This window comes from Taeniopygia guttata, chromosome 12, assembly GCF_048771995.1.
Source record: "Taeniopygia guttata chromosome 12, bTaeGut7.mat, whole genome shotgun sequence".
Taxonomy (NCBI): Eukaryota; Metazoa; Chordata; class Aves; order Passeriformes; family Estrildidae; genus Taeniopygia; species Taeniopygia guttata.
This window is the reverse complement of record NC_133037.1, coordinates 17,803,052-17,821,272: the sequence shown is the minus strand read 5'-3', so window position 1 is coordinate 17,821,272 and position 18,221 is coordinate 17,803,052. Positions and strand designations below refer to the sequence as shown.

Sequence of the window (18,221 nt, the reverse complement as noted above, 5' to 3'; positions counted from 1 at the left end):
TCCCATCAGGTTAGGTCATAATGTGCCTGTTAAAACCTGCTTGTAAAAAGAAAACCAGAATCAGACACTTCCCTATTTTTCACAATACCTCCTACAGCAGCGTGCTAGTGATCAAACTCGAGCATTCCCTACAAGGATTTCATAAAATCAGAAATATGGATTTGTAGTTCATAGCCCAGGGCGATGCACGCATGGACCCTTGTCCAGATCTGAGCCAGGAATACATTTAAAAATTGTTGTTATTGTTATTGTTATTGTTATTGTTATTGTTATTGTTATTATTATTATTATTATTATTATTATTATTATTATTATTATTATTATTATTATTATTATGTTCCATTCTGCCAATGTCTCACACAGCTTCAGGAATACAAACACAAATGGCAAATATCCAGCGCTTACCTTTTGTGGTGCCTCAAAAGCCACTCTAAAAGTGCTGGAATAGCAGGAGGAAGTGGGAAGAGCTGAGCCCTGGCGCTTCCCCCGTGCCCACACTGGCTGCCCCAGGGAGGAAGCAGCACCACAGGTGGTGCCAGCCCTCCTGGTGGCATGGGACAGCAGCAGACACCCAGGGGCACAGGGATGCTGCAGGTCACCTACTCCCAGCAGTTTGGGACTTTTTTGGAAAGGGCCTTCAGACAGGGAATACTCTTGGCTTGTAACTCAGTGCCAGATCAAGCCAGCAACAAGTCAAAACCAAGCAATTTCGACTCGATTTCATTTCATATTATAGATGCACCTGCATTTTCTTCCTCTTTCTCCCTCATTTCTCCGTTTTGCCTCTCCTTTATCTGCTATTATGTACCATTTTCCCCTTCCTTATCAATACAGCACCTCAGCAAATCATCACCCTCATGGTGGAGATCACAATGTTTACCCTCATGGTCTTGGCATAAAACAGATAAAAACTTCCAGCATTCCTATTTTGAATCAGAGTATTCAACCTGATATCAACCTGATATCAACCTGATATCAACCTGATATCAACCTGCTTCTCCCTAAGTGATTAATAGCCTCAAATATGTGCCTTTCTTCCTGAAGCCTCAGTTTGCTGCGCAGAGCAGGAATTTAGCATTGTGGGGAATTTCATCCCTCCTTTTCTTCCCAATTTGCACCTACAACTCACATCCATCCCAGAAGTATTTCACAAACTCTGCTGCAAAGGGGAAGTTCCTAAAGCACATCTCTGGGGCTGCAGCATTCCCAGAGGGCCCAAAACACACTGAGCAAAGCCAGAGATTTTTCTTTTCAACACCTACTCACAGATGCTTCTCTGCAGAGATGGAGAGTCCTGCCAAAAGCACTCGGACTAACACTGCAAATAAACTTCTGTGTGTAAGGAGGAGGGAAATGATTGACAGGGAATTAAATTAAAAATATTTTCTGATTATTACCTACCCAAGCTCCCAAAATCAAAGCAGAAAACAGTTTCATTCCAAAGTAGCTGTAAAGCTACATTAGTCCAAGAAATCTGCTGTCTAAATAATTGTTTTCTCTAGGGGTTTTGTTGAATTCACTGTGCTGAGTATACTTTTATTTGTTGGTAACTTTCCTCACCGTGTAGCACTATTTCATTGTGGCCTCTATCAAGTATACCTTCTGATAGAGAATTGTTAAATAAAAAGTTTGAAATCTAGGTGAGAAAATGGGAAAATCTGTAATCTGAAGCATTTTACCTTTACAAATGAGATTAATTGACAGCCACTCACCTCATACCTCGCCTGCTTGGCTAACTCCTAAAGCAACAATATTGTATGAGCAAAGTTGCATCCATCTAAGCTGGGAAAAAAAAGAGAAGGAATTTCTGGGCTCAGGGCCTGAGCACTGGAATGAGAATTCCCTCCTTTTTCCCTAGGTCTTCAGTGGCAGGAGGAGTCCTGGACTGAACTCCCCAGTTCTAATTCTCCTGGCTGAGAGTCCTGATGCACTCCCCAGTTCTAAAAATTCAAAGTTCATTTTTCTCACTCTGGCAGAGGGCGAAAGAGCTGAAAAAAAATCAGTGTAAGTGCAGAGCTGTCATCAATGACAGGAAAAGCCTTAGAGAGCTGCTGTTCTCAGGGCCAAGATTAAACTCCTTGTTCCCTAAGCAAATTCACTTCATTATTTGACTTTCCTGAGCACTCAGTGCAGCGATTTCCCTGCAGCATTCCCAGCTCCAGGGAATGGACCAGGCAGGCAGGGATTAAAGCCCTGGGGGCTGCTCCGCCCCTGGGGCAAGGAAAGCAAACTCTGCCTGGGGAGCAGGGTCCTCACTGCCAGTCCAGATTTCCATCCACCTGCACATCCAAATATCCCATTGGAAATCCAGAGCTGCATCTCGTGATTTCAGGTGAGAATAAAGAAAGCTGTTACATTCAGACCATTATTGTTCATGCTGCTTTGTGAATTTATTTCTTTAAATTTTCCACTTGTGCTCCTGCCAAGAGAGATCTATTAGACAGAAAGCAGCAAGAGTAAATCTTTATCATTTTCTTTCAAACTATAAAATAATTTACATCACATATTTTACTTACTTTTGTCTTTTTTGTTTGTTTTTTTTTTTGAAACCACAAACATTCCAGCATCACACTGTAGGAATAAGAATAACAATAGAAAGCATAACCTTTTGCATAGTATTAAATGAACAGACAGAGTAAGTTCTTTATTTACAATTATTGTCTAGATAAAAAAATTCATAAAAACAGATGAATGAACATATATTAATAACCCCTAGTGGGATGGATTGCCAATGTACCACTGTATTGTTGTCCACAAATCTCATGCTGCTAAGTACAGTACGTAGAGAGCGAGCATTTATATATTGCAGGGAATTTTAACAAACTGATCATTTTGGTTTTTGATCCATTGTTCCCATCACAGAGAGGTCAAGCAATAAAAGAAAGGAATTGTGATGCACAACTTGTAGTTGAAAGGTCATAGCTATTCTGCTTTAAAAAAAAAAAAAAGTCTATCATTTATCATATACATAAAGCACAGTCTCTGCTCACAAAAGCCCAAGTTTTCTATGCATCTCAGTTTATATATGTTTTACTATATATACACAGAATGCAGTGTTCATTTTCTTAACAGTTTTCAAGTCTGCGAATGGTACCTTAGGGAGGGGTACTCCTACAGGAAAAAATTCAAAAATAAAAAAAACAAAATGGAACCGAGAAAACATATGAAGAGTGTTGGAAAACAAAAAGGCAAACAGTCAGTGTGTTAAGATGCTGAAAAGAAACCGTTCCAGTATTAATAGCTTCTGTAGATGTTCAAGTCCAAAGCTAGAGGCTTCCCTGTCAATAGATACCGCTTTTGTCTTCTGGCCAGAGCTGCCCGAGGCGCTGGGGAGCCGCTGTGGGTGTGCAGGGGAACCCCCGGGTACAGAGCACCTTCCTGCCGTGGCTGGTGCCTGGCAGTGCCCTGCTCCCCTGGGCACCTGCCAGTGCCACGGGGCTGAGGCTGAGCCCAGCCAGCGGCGCTCCCAGCTCGGGGTCCGGCCGCCGGTGAGGGAACTGCTCAGAGCTTTACCTGCTGAGAGTCCTGATGCACCCCGAAATCGGGGTCAGTCTGCAGTTTGGCCATGAGTCTAAGCTTGGTTTGGAGAGTTCTGGCTTGGTTAAGCTGCTGTGACTGCAGAGATGCACCACTCTATGGAGCCAACTTTAGGACAACCAGAAAGACACCTTAACGACTCAACGGATCGAGAGGGTTGGAGAGTGTTTTGTTCCGACACGCCTGGCATAATCGATTGTGGAACTCCAAATGTCTTTTGCACTGTACAGTTATGGAAAAAATCATATGCTGAAAAGTCTCCAAGCAAACTTTATATTAAATACAAAAATTATTTATGAAAAATCTGTGATCCACAAAGTGCTTAGCATTCAAGTGGTTAACATAGCAATTGTATAAGCTCATAATTTTTACGTCTTTAGGGCTGTTACCATCTTGAAAAATGTTTGTCGCCTTCCATACTGCAGGTTTTCAAAGCAGCTTTCTTGGTAGAAAGCTCAAGGTAAAATAATGTATTACTGTGTTACTGCAGGAACACAAGCTTGATTAAAAAAAAATCACACAAAGCACATCTCAATACACAATTAATAAAGATTCATTCAGTCCTAATAGTGCAGAAATTATATTTTTGTTTAAAAAAAATCAAAGCAACAACCTACAGTGATTTTCATCCAAAATGCCAACAGCCCGTACTTTGCAAATAATAAGGAAATAAATGCCTAAAGTACTAATTGAAAAGGATTAACACAGTATATCACAAGATTTTAACATTTCTTTTATCTCCATATAGACAAACCAAATATAAGTTATTTCAAATTATAAACTCATTTAATGTCTCTCTAAAAATAGTTTCCGAAGCCATTGCTGTATGTCTGAAGAATGAAATAGCCTCCATTATTGTATGTTGCACCAAAACGAGTTCAAGCAGATTATCAGAGGGAAGGAAGGAAAAAAATAAAAGGAGAGAACCTGATCATTTTGATTTTTATTTGAAACAAAGGAAGCCTGGTTTACCTCCCTGTATATAGGATCACAATGCTACATCCAATGTGTTATATTTTGGCTTCTTTTGTTATTTACTAGCAGTATCTACATTATTAACAAAAAAAAAAAAAAGACCAAAAAAAAACCCAAAAAAGAAATCAGGCAGAAATCAGAGCACGGTTGTAATAAAATATCCAGGGTGCGAGAGTACAGACATTTTCAATGAGCTGAGCTGAGCCATTTTTATACTACTTCGGCAGGAAGTGCTTTCTTAACCCTACAAATAGTTAAGGATATTATCTACAGGTTTGTAAACAAATTACATTCTTTTTTAGGACATAAATAAGTTAAAATAGTCAGAGCAATTTGAGCAGAAACAAGGCAACATGCCAACAAAGAAACTTTATATATATATAACTATATATATATAGATAGATATATACATATATATAATTAATTATCTATATACTTATATGTATATATCTCTATATATAGTCTCATAAATGTTTAAGTTCCTCTGTCCAACTGGTGCAAATCTACTGTGCAAGTTAAGCTTCGCAACTTCAAAAAAGTTATTTAAATTAATCTATACAATTGAGTCCATGCCACACAAGCATTTCAAAAACTCACAGACCAGTGAATTGGATAAATAGCCTCAGAAAGAAGTCCTCTGCAGTTCCTGCTTAAGGAGGAAAAAAACAAAAGAAAAAAAAACAAAAAGGAAATAAAAACAAACAAAAAGAGAGAAAGAAGGGCCAGCAGTGTACAGTACATTCATGCAGGAGGATTTTTTTTTTGTTTTTGTTTTTCTGAAAGGGAATGGGGGGTATGTAAATCAGCCATTCATTCTTTCCCCAGAACCATTGTGATCAACAATTCATTCACTTGTCTCAGAGTGAATAAGAGTTCAAACAGCTTTTCAGCCAGCAATGTTTTTAATATATATATTTATATATCTCGGTTGCTGTGGGGTTTCTTATTTTATTTTACTTTAACTTTTTATATTTCTTTTTTTTTTTTTCTTTTTGCAGTGGCCTTTTCAGCTAAAGTGATGTCTCCAGGCTATGTATTGGGCTTCCTGGACTAGAAGAGGTAGCTGATTTACTTGTATCAGTTGTAAGATTGATTCCACTGTCGATAGCACTGTTGTTCTTGTTCAGCGAGGACGGTGGACTCGAGTTTTTCTTGAGAGCAGGGTCTTCTTCTAGGTCTGTGTCATCAATGAGTGGGATGTGGGGCTGGGAATCTTCTATCCTAAATTCAGGATGAGTCATAAAGTTGTGAATAGAGGTTCTAGATTCTGGTTTTTCTAAACCTTCATAGAGAGAGCTACGGAATGCCTTCACGACGCGGATCTGGGGGGAGAAAAGGAAAGGGCTGTCAGAGGGCACCTCCCCAGGGCACAGGGGGCAGAGAACACTTGGTGAAAAATGTAGCACATGGTTAGGGCAGTGCAGGCAGCTGGAGTCCAAAGTCTCTGGATGTTATATGCATAAACGAGTGGCTCAGTTATGTGCATTTTGAATGTCTGTACCAACTGCAATATTAAAATAAACCAAGGTTTAAAGCCATCAAAGAACTGATGGGGAGGAGTGGTTAAAGAAAGCCAAGGTCCACTCGTGTGGTACATCCCTAGTAAAAGACAAGCCATGTTAATTGTAATGCAAATGTCAAACCATGCATGTTGATAGTTTTTTGATTTTTTTTGCAGTGAGTAAGTAGAAAGGCTTTTTAAAATTAAAAAGTCTCTTTTGTATTGTGGTTAAAAAAACCATTACACATAACATATCACACTTCACAAACAGAAAAGCACGGAACACGGACACGGTTGGATGGATACGTATGAGACACACACAGGAGCCAAGTGTGAAAACTAGAATATCAATGTTTTAAAGCAAAATCTAAATGGATGCAGCCAAGAGCACAAAAAGCCAAGCAGACAAAGTACTAAGCGTAATCATGCTACCACGGAGGGGGGGGGGGGGGGGGATCACAGTTACCACATGAACAGAGATAACTTGCACACAACAACTACACTTGGAAGCCTGGATAATGTGAACATAGTATTGTTGAACCAACTTTTATTTGTCCTTCATGCAGATGTGAGGTAAACACTCGAGTATAGACCCACTGTTCTAGCCATTCAGCTTGTTAATAAATAGAAGAACATGTAATAAAATAATGGATTGGTTGTTGGGTTGAATTGAGTCCCATTGTTAACAGCGAGCTGTTTGGATTTGGTGTCTTGGTCGTGCAGTTAAATGCTGAAAGCCACACGATTTATGCCATTTATGCAGTCTTTAAATCAGGTCAGTGACCTGTGCCAGGGGCCACCTAATGCCAGCAACCACCTGGCAGTAAGAACAGAGGTGAAAATCAACTCAAGACTGAGCCCAGCGATTCTCAGGGATGGTGCCCACCATTTTCCCAGTAGGAAATGGGAGGAGCAGAGCGAGGAGTGGGGACACTACGTCCTCTGTGGGTGGGCAAAGGGAGGGATGCTCTCTACGTCCCAGGGACCTACCAGTTCTCAAAAGAAGTGAAAGGTTGTGCTGGGTTACTGCTGAAAAAAACAGAAGTTTTTGGAAGGGAGCGGAGGGGCAGAGAGGAAAAAACAGAATGGCAAAACGTGATCTGTTGGCAAATGTTTCATGACTAAGTATGAGTTCTATCCCTCTGCTTCCATGTAGCCCATGAGCGAACCTTGAGCATTTCTCAGGGGGGAGACTAAAACACAGGCAGAGGCAGAAAAGGTGCAAGCAGGTACTGTGAAAGCTTCTCCACACACATTTGAAATGGTTTGGTGGTTGGCATGTGGATCTTTTTACATGTAACTATGCTGCACATTGTTAGTTGGCCTGATACATCACTGCTTTGGAAAGCTTTAATTCCTCTTTTCCTTGGCAGACTGCACTTCAGTAATGGCACGGGCCACAGGGTTCCAGCTGTGGGGTCCAGCTGATCCCATGCTTGGAGCTGGCCAAGTTGTACAGAATTTCAGCACATTTGAGGAGTAGGTAGGAGGTTGACTTGGTTTGGTTTTGGGGTTTTTTTCTCTTTGATCTCAGTCCTTGTTTATGCTCTCTAAATTTGGATATTCGCCATCTTTTAAAAATCTTAACAGCTGAAGTCCTGCCATGTTCAGATCGTTGGGCAGCCCTTCTCTCCCTTCCCTTCACAGATACATTTGGTAACAGCAGGGCACAGTACAAAAAGTAGTTCATGTGACTGCTTATGCTCCAGGTAAAAGGATTGGAGTGGCACAGGACGGCTCAGCCAGGCCTTGGGGTGCGAGAACATTTTAGGTTGGCAGAGGCGCAAGAGGGAAGATTGTCTTGCATTTAAAAAAAAAAAAATCAACAAATAAATTTGGAATAAGTTTCACCCACTGCAGTCACACAGTGTACCTAAGAGAGCTCCTGGAATTAAAAACCAGGGGTTTATGAGAGCTGCATCTGAGCTGTGTGAGGGCTCTGTAGAGTCAACAGAGTGGGGTAAGAGATTCATCTGCATTGCTAAAGACAGAAAAGGTGACAAATCCCTTCACTATCCATGCCCTCCTAACTTGTCTTTTAAAGTGCAGAGTAATTAGTCTAAATGATGAAAAAAATTGTATGACTGTTGAGGCAGCCTTAAAATCACATTCCCATATATCCCTATTTTAAATCAGGAAACTTTCTGTACCATGGGTACTTTCTAGTATGGCCTGATGAGGTGACATTTCTGCAAACCTCCCCATTATTTCTGTTTTCTAAGCACAAATACCAGTCACCTCTTCAGCTGCAGCTGGATGCTAGAGATATTCAATTAACAAGATAATTCTATTTTCTTGGAAACACTTCTTATGGCATAGACTTAGGTTCTATTTGCCAGCTGGATTCTTTATAGTGAAGGTAAATTTTTACTTAAATAAAAGAGTTTGTTATTATCCTGAACAGATCCAGCAGAATCCAAAGAAAGGAAAGCTTTTCTTCATCACACAAATTATATTTAAGCCTGCAAGATTTAGCAAGGGAGGAACTGATGTCAATTTGTGAGCTGCACGTCCCACAGTAGGGAAAGCATCTGCATTGCTTTAATAACAATATTTGGCATCTTGTTTGGATTTAATTCCAAGCACCTAATCCATCCAGGGAAAACTACAGATTCCAGCTGTGTTTGATAGGCAGCTCTGCAAATGTGCCTGCCATGACCTGGATTTGGGGCTCTGCAGTGGCTCTGCAATTAATTAATTAATGAGACATTGAGGGGAGCAATAATGACTTTTAGCTGCATGACCTGAAGATAGAACTGCAGCCTCTCACTTTGGGTGAAGGTGTGTGGCAGAATTTTTGGCCTGGATTGTTTGGGTCTTGCACGAACATTGAGGTGTTTCTGGAATGGCTTCTACTTGTTCCCATTGGTTTGTACTGGAAATATTAGCTTAGAACTGCTTCAGCTCTGCTGACACCTAAGGTAGGTCACCTCCTGAAGGCAATGGTCATGGAAGGGCCAAACTGGGCAAGTCCCTAAAGCTGACAATAAATCAAATTACATTTCTAAAGAGTTTTCTTCACAAGGGAGTTGTAGAAACCCATATCTTTACTTAAAATTTCTCTACATAGATGTATGTTTGATTTCCATTAATTTTTCACTTTAGAGGAAACTCCCTCCTCAGCTTAAAATGTTGCATACTTAGCTTGGCATCCAGAAAAAAACATGGTTTTTTTTTTTTTAAGTCACACTTCATTCAGTGACAGAATTTCTGCATAGCAATAAAATTCAAAATCTCTTTCAAAGCCTGTCCCCCAATTGATTAAATTATTGATTTTAGGGACAAAACTTTGTGGAAACAAAGGCAGGGGGGTTGTTGCATATAAAAGTGGCATTTTAATTTCTCTACCGTAATACTACAATATTTAATCTACCTATTATAGCTGATCCAACTCCCAGATTTAAAAATATTGTTTAGCCAGAGTTACATGGCCCAACAGCAACAAATTCTTTTAATACATGCTTAAATTCAAGGTTTGAGGTAGTATCTGGTATAAAAATGTTTTGGGGCTCTGCTGAAACAAAGCCCAGCTAGGTTTTTTTTGGAGATAAAATAAAGCAGATGAACTTGGGATGTTGTTATGGCTGTAAAAGCATGGAAAAGCAGGGACATCCATGATGGATAGAACCTGGGAAGTGTTGGTTTAGTATGAACTGTGTAAGTTCATGTAATGGTGTTTCTTTATGAGACTGACAATGCCAAGGGAAGACAAACAGTGAGATACAGCTCCCTTTTCTCACAGTAATGGAGACAACAGAAAAAAATGAACTGCTTTTAACAAAAGACTGCGGGGACAACACTTCAGGACATTTTTGACATTGCTATAAGTTTCCACTTCTTTCTTCTCTGGAGCTGTAACAGAAAAAAACTCTTCAGCTTCATCCCACCTTGAAATTCAGATTTATTATACTGCATCAGGCAAGGGAAAAAAAAAAGAAGAAAAAAAAACAACAACAAAAAAGAAATAGAATTTTAGATACTACAATTTTTTCTCCCATCAGAAGAAAAAGTTGATATTCAGAATGTCAGTCCTAAGTACAACAGTCTAGGCAAAATCTCCAAAGCCTGGTAAGCACCAACAGCTGTGTTCTGGTTGTAGTGTGTGGGCTTATACTCGAATGTTTACCTGGCTTCATCTAAGCCAAGTATCTGGAGTTCGGTTCACATTCATTTCAGGCTCAAGGTTAAAGACTCACAACCTCTTTTTATTTCACTCTCTCCTGCTGAACCCTTTTGTCCAATGTTCTCTAGCCCTCTGGGAAAACAAACACATTTAATATTCAGACAGTAGAGAGTAGGGCACTGCAACAGCAAATAAATTCAATACTGAAAGGTCAGTAAGGTGATTAGTATAAAATTGTAAACAAGAGGTCAATTTTGCAAAGAGATGCCAACTCTTAGGTGTAAGTGAGACTATTCTAGGTCAAGACTAAACTATACAAAGGTAAAGGAGTTTGGTTAAGGACTATTGCACATGGAAAGCTTTGAAATAGAAAACATCTTCAGTATATTGGGATTTCTTTTTGAATCCTCCCAGTTTTAGATTAGTAAAATCAGATTAGGTCTCCACAGGAGATGTTATATGAATTGGGGTCACCTGTAAATGTTGTGCCTCCTATGCTCTGGGGACTAGGATGCAGAAGTTGAGCAAATTCAAATATAAAGTTAAAATAACATGTATAAAATTTAGAAATTCTAGTTCTCTAATGAGTGAAACAGATGCATAACATTAACTGTGCTACTCTCTTCCCACATAAAGATGCAGCAAATTCTGCAAGTGCTGCTCAAAATTCAAAGCACGGGCAGTAAGGAAAGCAGAGCACCCACACAGGTCTGGTTCTCATTCCACAAAAGGGCTGAATTCCATTCTATTTTAGAGCAAAAGAGCAGAGCCCTGTGCAGGGCTTCCACTTTCCACAGTAGGATCACAGCAAAATTATGGAGTTGGACATTTTTGTATCATATTTAAATAAATTACACAAGCCTTTAAAAGATCCTGTTTGTGCTTTAGGATCTAACCCTTCATGCCATAGCACGTCTCCACTTGAGGTCTTGGGTTTATATTTAGGCTCTAAATCTGCTTAATTATCCTTCAGGGAGGAGATTCAGGGGTTGATTTTGATTTTTTGCATATCCCAGGAGGGTTTTGTCAAACCTTGGTTACAGCCAGTGGGAAGTCCTAGGCTTTAGTACAGAACCCCAGACTCTGGCTCAATGGTGCAACTTTTAGAAATAAAATTTTAGCTGTGGGTTTGATTTAAGTTCTGCTTGTTCCTTTTCCTCCTGTGATAGTTAAACCTTCCTGCATAGAAATTGCCCACTGGGCTTGGTCTGTGATCTGAATGTAGATCAATTCCGAACAGCAATCTTTGCCTCAACATTTATTAAAATAGAGGATTTCTTTAAAAGAAATTAGTTCCCATTTTAATTCATGAAAAAATTCCATCCAAACAAGAATTTGGGTCAAGCTTTAGCTCTGAATTCTGAATTATTTCCTTCACAGAAAATTAAATATGTAAGAAATATAGAAGCTCATCATACACAACAGCTTGCAAACAGTTAAATGGACTCTTTCAGATGATCTCTTGGGAAATGGGCTGTGAGAGCCACTGGAGCTGAGCTTGCTGAGTGCCCCACGTGGGTGTGACACAGTTTGCAGATGCTCGTGGCCTCGTGCCAGTCCACAGCAAAGCCGTGGGTGACACCTCCACCTGCACGTGGCAGTTCTGCCCTCGTGCCACCCCTGAATGTTGTACACAGGGCACGTTCTTGGCACGTCTCAGAAACTGCAGCCATTCTTTAATCAGAAGGGGAATGGGAAAGGTTCTCTTGCCGAGCAAGTGAAGCCCCAGGTCTGGAGGCTGCGGCTCCTCCAAGTGAGGCAGAGCACCAAAACAGCCTTAAGGGTGCTGTGCTCTGCTCTTGCGGGAAGAACTTCTTAAAAACCAACCAACCAATCAATCAGACAGAAAAATAAGCCAATTAATCCTTCCAAGATCTGTGTGATGGATAAATACCGCTGAGAGCATTTTGGGGTTGATTGATGAGGTTTTAACCGCTGCTATAAAATTTGGAGTTGTGACTCTGTGTTTTCTCCTGTCTCACCATACAAGTGGGTCATTTGAGGTCACTGTTACTGGGGTTCATGTGGTAAAAAGTTTCAAGTGATTGCTTTAAATATTCACTTCTAAAAACCCCTGACAAGACAGTTCTCATCAGAACCAAGAAAAAGGAACTCTGGGAGGTCACTTTTCCTGGGGTTTGTCTTTAGATTGTTTGTTGTTTCCCCAGGGCTCCCTAAACTTAAAAATTAGAATATTTTCTCATAGAAAGGAGAGATTTTTTTTTCAGGGACCTGCAGTTCCTGACTGATTCAACTTGGGAAGAGTGTGAGCTCCATATGAGAATGAGAGGAAGAGCAAGTACAAAGGAGTACTAAATGTGTATCTTTCTTGGAAAATCTGCAGCTGTGTTCTTTTGCAAGGGTTACCTACTGCTAACACAAACATCTGAGAACCAGGAATACACAGAGTAGGATAAAGACTTGTTTACTTTGTGTACAGTTAGATAGTCTCACCCTCTACCTAACTAAAAAATTTAGTGGTAAAAGCTTTAATCACATACTCAGTTTTAACTACAAGATAATTTTTTGTGTTACTAATTCTAAGCTTCAAAAAGAAAAAAGGATGCTGCACTGCCCCAAGGTTCTGGGGGGTTTTCCCCTCAAAATAAAACATAGAAAGAAATGCATATAAAACACAAATCCACCAGAAGTTGTACCTGAACCCACCCTTAACTCTGCAGTGCAAGAGCTTTCAAATGATGGAAGTTTGTATCTGTAAATCAGTGTCTGAGAAGATCTGACACCACCTTGCTTAACTTCCCCATATTTTCATTTTCAGTAGGTTAAAGGTTTGCATATTAAACAGGTACACATATTTAGTGTGCATTTAAGTGAATTTCATAACTTTATCAGAATATACAAAATGCCAGGTTTTCATTTGCAGGAATTTTTGCTCTATTTAAAGCTGCAATGTCTTTCAAAAGAGATAAGAGACTTGCAGACCTCACTGTTATCCATTCATGGTGACATCCAGAAATGTGTAATTTGTTATCACAAATAACACTCTGATGGCTCACTAGGGAAACTTTAGCTTTGTATTAAATATTCCCTTGTACAAACTGCTTTTAATTAAGGGATTCCACAACTCTGAATGGGCCATATTTGTAAATAGCTGCTAATTACAGGTAACTTGTTGACCTGTTTCACAAACCACTCTAGGGCTGGATGCATTTCACAAGCAGACTTCTCTTTAAGCAAGCATTAAGCTTTGAATTAAACATGAATTTTCCCAAAAGGGATAGAAAAATATTCCCAAATGTTACTATAAACCTGCAGCAGACATCTCACAGAGTGGCAAGGTGTCACAATAAACTTTATATTAGAAAGCAACACAATTAGTAAAGAGCTTCATGAATGCTCTGTTAAATTAGACTGGCATATCAATAGAACATCATATGATTCCTATTTTTTTAATTAAGTATTTATTGATATAAGACCCTCTGCATTTTGGGCACCCAAAATGACACCTGAAATATCCCAATTGTTGCAACATCCTAAGCAAGTTGCAAGAACTAGACCCTTGTTTTCCTTCCTATACTCTCAAGGTTTTCCTTTGATACTAACCATAATACCTTTAAATATATTTTTAACAATCCTGAAGACTGGGAAAGGCTTCAAAATCAGAAGTAAAATTATCCCATTATTCCCTTTCACCCCACAGGAAGAAGAAAATGAGGTTTGAGCCATTCTGAGCAGCTCAGAGGAAAGCAGCCAGTCCTACGTGCCCACACACATTTTAAGCACAGAGCTGGAGAGCAGCCCTAGGTGAGCATTTTGCAGCAGGGATTGCCTCAAAAAATGCCAGTTCACAAAAAACATCTCCCATTTCTATGAAATTTGGATTAGGAAAAGTTTTCCAGGTTCTTGAATATGAGCCATCCACTTTAAATACCCCATTTAAAAATAAAAACCATAGGGGTTTTACTAGATGAGTTTTTTTCACTGCCATTCATAAATTTGTGTCTTTGTATGAAGAAATCAAAACTTTCCCTAAGTGTTATAATTTTTGATTTACTACCAGCAGACATTCTGCTGTGGCAATAAAACACCAACAGTCCAGAATAACTTCTTTAAATCCCAATCTCTAACTGCCCTCTGCCATAGAGATCCTTATCTCTGGGCATTTTAACAAATCAATCACCTGGCTTTTATTTTACTGAAGAAATGTGGCTATAACCACGAGGAGCTCTGGACCTGTTTTATTTCTCCAAATGAAACATGACAAAGTCTGGAGCAGATTCTGCTTTCTCCTATTAATTAACTCCAGCCCATAAACGAATGAGGCCCTTGTCAAGACACAATAACATCCAATTCTTGTTGCTCTGCTGCAGTGGAGAGTAGAGAGGGAAGATAAATTGTCTATTTAAATTTTATTAGATCTTTCCTCCTGGAGTGCTGGCTACAGCATATTAAGGAAACATTTATCACTGCACAAGCTGCTCCCAGTTTCCTGCTCAAATGGAGAAATTCTATCCAGGCAATCATTCCCTGGATGAAAAGCTGCTTTGGGATTTTGGGGTTTTGTGCCCTGCTCAGTGTGGAAATGAGGGAACCTGGGCTCAGGAACCTCCATGACTTCACTTGCCCTGATCCTGCTGCTGCCCCTGTTGGGGCTGTTAAGGTGAAAGTTCTCAGGCCAAACTTCCCAAGACAAAAATAGGAAAATATACAAAAATCTCCAAGAAGGAACTGACAAATTTGGAACCTAACAGCTTTAGCAAAACTGAAATTTCTCCTTTAAATCCAACAAAACTTCTGGTGCTGCACTCTGCTCTTGCATGAAAACGCTTTAAAAAACAACCAACCAATCAACCAGACATGAAAAAAGCAAAAATACCCTTCAGAGATCTGTCTGATGGACAAATACTTCTGAGACTATTTGTGATTGTTTGATACAATTTTAATTGCTGCTATTAAAGTCATGTCTGAATGTTTGGTGTGCAAATACTGTGAGGGTTTGCACTCAAACAGAATGGAAAGGTCAAGCTTCCTTTTTTCTGCAGGAGTTCTGGAATTTTACCCCCTTTTCTTCCCTGCCTTTTCTCTGCTTTCCCTTTCTCTGTTGGCCAGACAGATAAAAGCGTCTTCTTCTCCATTTGGCCAACTACTAAAACTTTTATAAGGAATATACCCAATTATCTTCTGAAGTGTGTGACAGGCTTGTAAACAGAGTTCTACACATTTAGATATTCTTTTAATACTGTAATAAAAATAGTTACTCACAGTCCTGAATAAATAAAAATCTGGAAACAGAGTTAGATCTTTCTGAGCAACTGGCATTTTTCACAGCCCTTCTTTATCAGCTGCATCAAAGATTTTTCATTCACTTCAGTACTTCTTCAGTAGATATTTTCCCTCTTAACCAAGCTGTGTCAGGATATTAGGATTCAGAAATCTGTTTCTTCTAAAAAAATTTGTGACCACACTGATTTTGTTATTTCAACACTGTCCTTTAAATTGCCTAGGTCCCTGCTGCTTCAATGCTTACCTGCCAGTGAATTTAGAGATAATAAATCTACATCTAAACAAGACAGAGATAATAAATCTAAATAAGATAGAGAGAATAAATCTAAATAAGACATAGGTAATAAATCTAAAACTAAATAAGATAGAGAGAATAAACTGAAAGAATTTTTTCATCTTTCATGTAAACTTTAAGCCTGGCATCATAAACTAGATTCCCTGTTTCTTGTTCCTTCATTTCCATATCTTTCCTGGATGAGTTACAGAGAGTCTTTGTGGTGGAATGGTCTGATATCTGAAAAGCTCTAGAATCAGTAAAAGTCTGTATTTTAGGTCTAAAAAAAGAAAATCTGACTGAGAACTTTAATGAAATTAAAATCTCCTCACAATAAAAAATGACCCTAAATTCCTGTCCTCACTGTGAGCTAGCAAAGAGACTAAGAGAGAACAACTCCTGGGGAGCATCCAGTGTACACAAAGTAATCAGGTCATGGGGTTTGGAGCTGATTAGAGGGGGAGCAGAGCCCGGGGAGGGGCAGAGGAGCTGAGTCTGAGGCGACTCTGGCTAAGTTGGCATCTCTGAGGGTCGGGTGCAGTAAGAATTCACACTCACGCCCAGCCGCAGCAGCAGAGGTGCTGGTAGGAGAGGAAAGAGCATTGGATAACGATACGTGACTAGGGCTAGAAATATTGGTTACATCCTGGGTCTGGCTTGTGACGGAGGACTGTCTCCTGAGAGCCCCCTGAAAGGAAGTGCCACTCTTGAAAGTATTGACTACTTCGATCTGTAACGGAGGAAAGAACGAGACAAGTTGCTTAAAGTATGGACACAGTTGCATAACTGACAGGAATAATCATGAAAAACAACAAATCAACCGTGCACGCGCTTCTACTCCAGCTGGAATCAAGGTGCCCCTTCTCAGTGTTTTTACAAACGATTCAAATTTTCCATCTGGATAAAATGAGGCAGCTCTGTAGGAGGCAGTGGAGCTGCATCACTTTAAACAAGTAGAAGATTTGAAATAACAGGGGTTTTTTTTAAGTTTAAACCATTTCATTTAGAGGTAAATAAAATCAGCTGGAACACTTGATGTAACTAATCTCCACTCTCTTTTCCTACTGAGATTCAAATTATGCTGTTATGTCTCTCCAGGGGGAGAAAAGTTCAGTCACTCAATAGGAATTTGGGGGATGGGGTTGGGGATGACACTTAACCAAAACAGAAAAACTTTAAAATTCAATATATGACTCTATTTTGTCAACAAACACAGGGTTGTCAGTACATTAGTTTGATAAAGAATTCTTCCACTAGTTTAGCCAACTTTTTCTGTAATGAAAGTAACAGAATAAATAAATGTATAAATTTAACATAGTGATAAAGAATGTTTGGGTTTTGTAACTGGAGATTTAAAAGTATTAATATTTTATCTTTATAAAGAGCACTTAAAAGCATCCAGAAAATGATGTGGAACTGGATTGACCATTGCAGCAAATAACATGACAATTTTCTACTTATTTACATATGACCACTGTATTCCCTCTTTGACAGACCCATCCTGGGCACCTTCCTTTTACTCCCCACCACAGAGGATGAGTTAAAAATGGAGCTGAGCATTTCAAGGCATCCTTTGGCACCAGTAAAAACCCATAGAAAGCAGGCTCTGGGTACAGAGGGAAAACCAGGGACTGGCATGAGTAAATCCCACAAATCCCAAAATGTCCTCTGTGTTGCATTGGTGCAACCACAACAGATAAAGCAGTGGATTATCTGCAGAGAAATTCAACCAACTACTTGTTTGAAGTAACCTACTGTTACCAGACCATGCAACACACATTTCTGGAATTCCCAGTCTAGAAAGAGGTAAATTGGTGGTGTTTTTATCAATTTAAACAGCACAAATCTTGGTGCAAACTCTCCTAAATTTTCCAAGTGGGAAGCACTAGAATGAATTTATGATTTTCTGCTGTGGTCAGACTTAGGAATAAACCAATTTGTAGGGCTGTATCTTTAATAATATGGTTATTTTCCCTCCCTTAATCTTGCTTTTGGCCATCACTGTTTATTTTCCTGCATGTTTTTATAGGAATAATCAACCACAGCCAGCTGGAAAAGGGATCCCATGTTACTGCTGTGCAGTTATCACAGTGAATTTTCCTCCACAAAGCCCAAGCAGCTGGTTTGCTCTGTCTGAGCCCTGGTACCATTTCTCTGTGCACACCCAGGGCTGGGCAGTGTTCAGCAGTCCCCACAGTTTTGGAGAGCTTTGTTTTTGGCAGCAGAATTACATGTCCAGTGCAAATCTCACAGTGAATCAAAGGTACATCAGAGTAAATAAAATGTGAGGTGAGTTTGCACGTGGGGTAGGGGATGAGGGGGATCATCAGCTCAGGCTCATGGAAACACCACATGGCTCCAACCACTGGTGAGGTGGCACACTAAATACTCACCTGAAATGCTCTACAAAAATAGAATTAAATACAGATCTTGGGTTCTCGGGGTCTAACCCAGGTGACAGAGCACTCTTCAAAAGAGACCATTCAAGAAAGACTCTAAAGACTCTCACTGAGGGCATGAAATGAGTATTTCTGTGATAAACCCTGAGAGTGCAACAGCCTTCCTGG

General features: G+C 39.7%; 1 protein-coding gene across 24 annotated transcripts in view; it reads right to left on the bottom strand.

The window, feature by feature from the left end:
* Positions 1-2,365: 2,365 nt before the first annotated feature.
* The window catches only part of ATP2B2 (ATPase plasma membrane Ca2+ transporting 2), a 399,432-nt gene continuing 383,576 nt past the window's right edge, over positions 2,366-18,221 (bottom strand). For 13 of the 24 annotated variants that reach the window (XM_032750663.3, XM_072934737.1, XM_030283561.4 and 10 more), the window contains one exon: positions 2,366-5,834. In XM_032750663.3, coding sequence (XP_032606554.1) covers positions 5,523-5,834 — 312 coding nt within the window. In that variant the 3' untranslated portion in view covers positions 2,366-5,522. Of the gene's footprint in view, positions 5,835-10,212; positions 10,269-16,212; positions 16,385-18,221 lie in introns of all 24 variants that reach the window. The other 11 variants (XM_072934741.1, XM_072934743.1, XM_072934745.1 and 8 more) reach the window with 8 other exon arrangements.